At 52.9% G+C, this 1545-nt stretch overlaps 1 protein-coding gene across 1 annotated transcript; it reads left to right on the forward strand.

The window, feature by feature from the left end:
* The first annotated feature begins 586 nt into the window (after window positions 1–586).
* On the forward strand, window positions 587–1000 carry LOC119334025 (chaperone protein dnaJ 11, chloroplastic-like). The gene has a single exon (XM_037606701.1). The coding sequence runs from the start codon at window positions 587–589 to the stop codon at window positions 998–1000; it is 414 nt and encodes a 137-aa protein (XP_037462598.1).
* The last annotated feature ends 545 nt before the right edge of the window (window positions 1001–1545 follow it).

Below are 1545 nucleotides of genomic sequence, written 5' to 3' on the forward strand. Positions count from 1 at the left end.
TGGGGCGACAAGTAAAAACTCTTGAATTATTGTCAGACAAGTCGACGTACAGTATGAAGAGAGATTCGAATTTCGAAATTCGACTGTTCCACATAAGCTCAAACGCTAGAATAACAAGTTCGCCAGAAGTCCACACCATGAAAGAAGAATATAATCACAATCTGTCAGCGTCGGTAGACCTAGCTTGGTGAGAACATGGAAAATCTATCATTCTTGTTGGGAGACCCAAACACAAAGTCTCATACTGTTTTTTTTTCTAAAACAAGTTGGCAATATTGAACCATAGGATGACACGTATGATGTCACCCAGATTTCAAAAATTCAAATTCAACATGTCAGTATGCCAAGAAAACAAATAGTATTATCCCCGGCTCGATCTGTCATTTTGAGCTATAATATCCACTAATTCACCACTAAACTTTATATGTCACATGTCAAGCCATGCCATCTGGTCAAGTGGACTATCGATCATATCAGATGCTACATGACATCTCGCACACTGATTTCGCGATCGGATGGCGCACGAGTCACTTTTCCCCCTTGTTGGGGAAGAGAAGTTGGCACCACAATCCGTGGCGCGAAAGCAATGTTCATGTCGTCACCGGCGGTGATGTGGTCGGCTCGCCCGGGGCGGGTGGCTGGGCCTCGTCGGTGCGTGCTGGCGCGGGCATCCTCGACGATGGCGGCACCGGCGGCGGTGCCCACAGGGAGGACGCACTACGAGGTGCTCGGGGTGAGCGCGGGAGCCAGCAGGGGGGAGATCAAGACGGCGTACCGGCGTCTGGCCAGGGAGGTGCACCCGGACGCTGCTGGTGGCGGCGGCGACGAGGGGTTAATCCGGCTGCACGCGGCCTACGCCACGCTCGCCGACCCCAACGAGCGCGCGCGCTACGACCGGGACGTGGCCTGCCGCGCCGTGGGGATGATGATGCAGCGGGCGCCTGCGATGTCCGGGCCGGCGTTCCGGCGGAGGACGTGGGAGACCGACCAGTGCTGGTAGAACGTGCAGCAACGCAAACACGGCAGCCCTCCGGGCTCCCAACCGGCAATAATACTATACTCACGGGGTGCATCCGACGGACCTATACGGGGTGGCCAACGTGCCCTCTCATAATTCGCCCCCCTGATTTTCACCGATGGGCCCGCTGCCCTTAATTAAATCCTAGCCATTAATACTTAATCAACCCCGTAAAACCCCGTAAACACCCCGTGAATGTAGCATTGCTCACCAACCGGCGGCCGCCCGGTTCGCTCAGGCACGGCGCTGGAGAGGTCTTTCCGACTGTCGTGCTACGTACGATCAGGATTGGATGGCCCAAATCGGGTGATGCAGACGCGAGAGCTCTGTACACAGCAAGAGGCGTTTTTAAAGATCTCTTGCGTGTCTGGTCAGCAAAATGCAAATATGTAATCTAATTAGTGTAAATTAACGGCCAAGGAATATATACTGTGTAGCTCTTTTTCTGAATGATTTGAAGATTGCTCATCACACCTGCAGGTCCATCGTTTCTTCCTTGCAAGCTGTCTCTTTGATTCTACATGAAA

The sequence above is a fragment of the Triticum dicoccoides genome, chromosome 7A (assembly GCF_002162155.2).
Source record: "Triticum dicoccoides isolate Atlit2015 ecotype Zavitan chromosome 7A, WEW_v2.0, whole genome shotgun sequence".
NCBI classification, from domain to species: domain Eukaryota; kingdom Viridiplantae; phylum Streptophyta; class Magnoliopsida; order Poales; family Poaceae; genus Triticum; species Triticum dicoccoides.

Excerpts from the sequence above, each read along its gene's own strand:
- LOC119334025 (XM_037606701.1), top strand. The coding sequence starts at position 587 with ATGTTCATGTCGTCACCGGCGGTGATGTGGTCGGCTCGCCCGGGGCGG.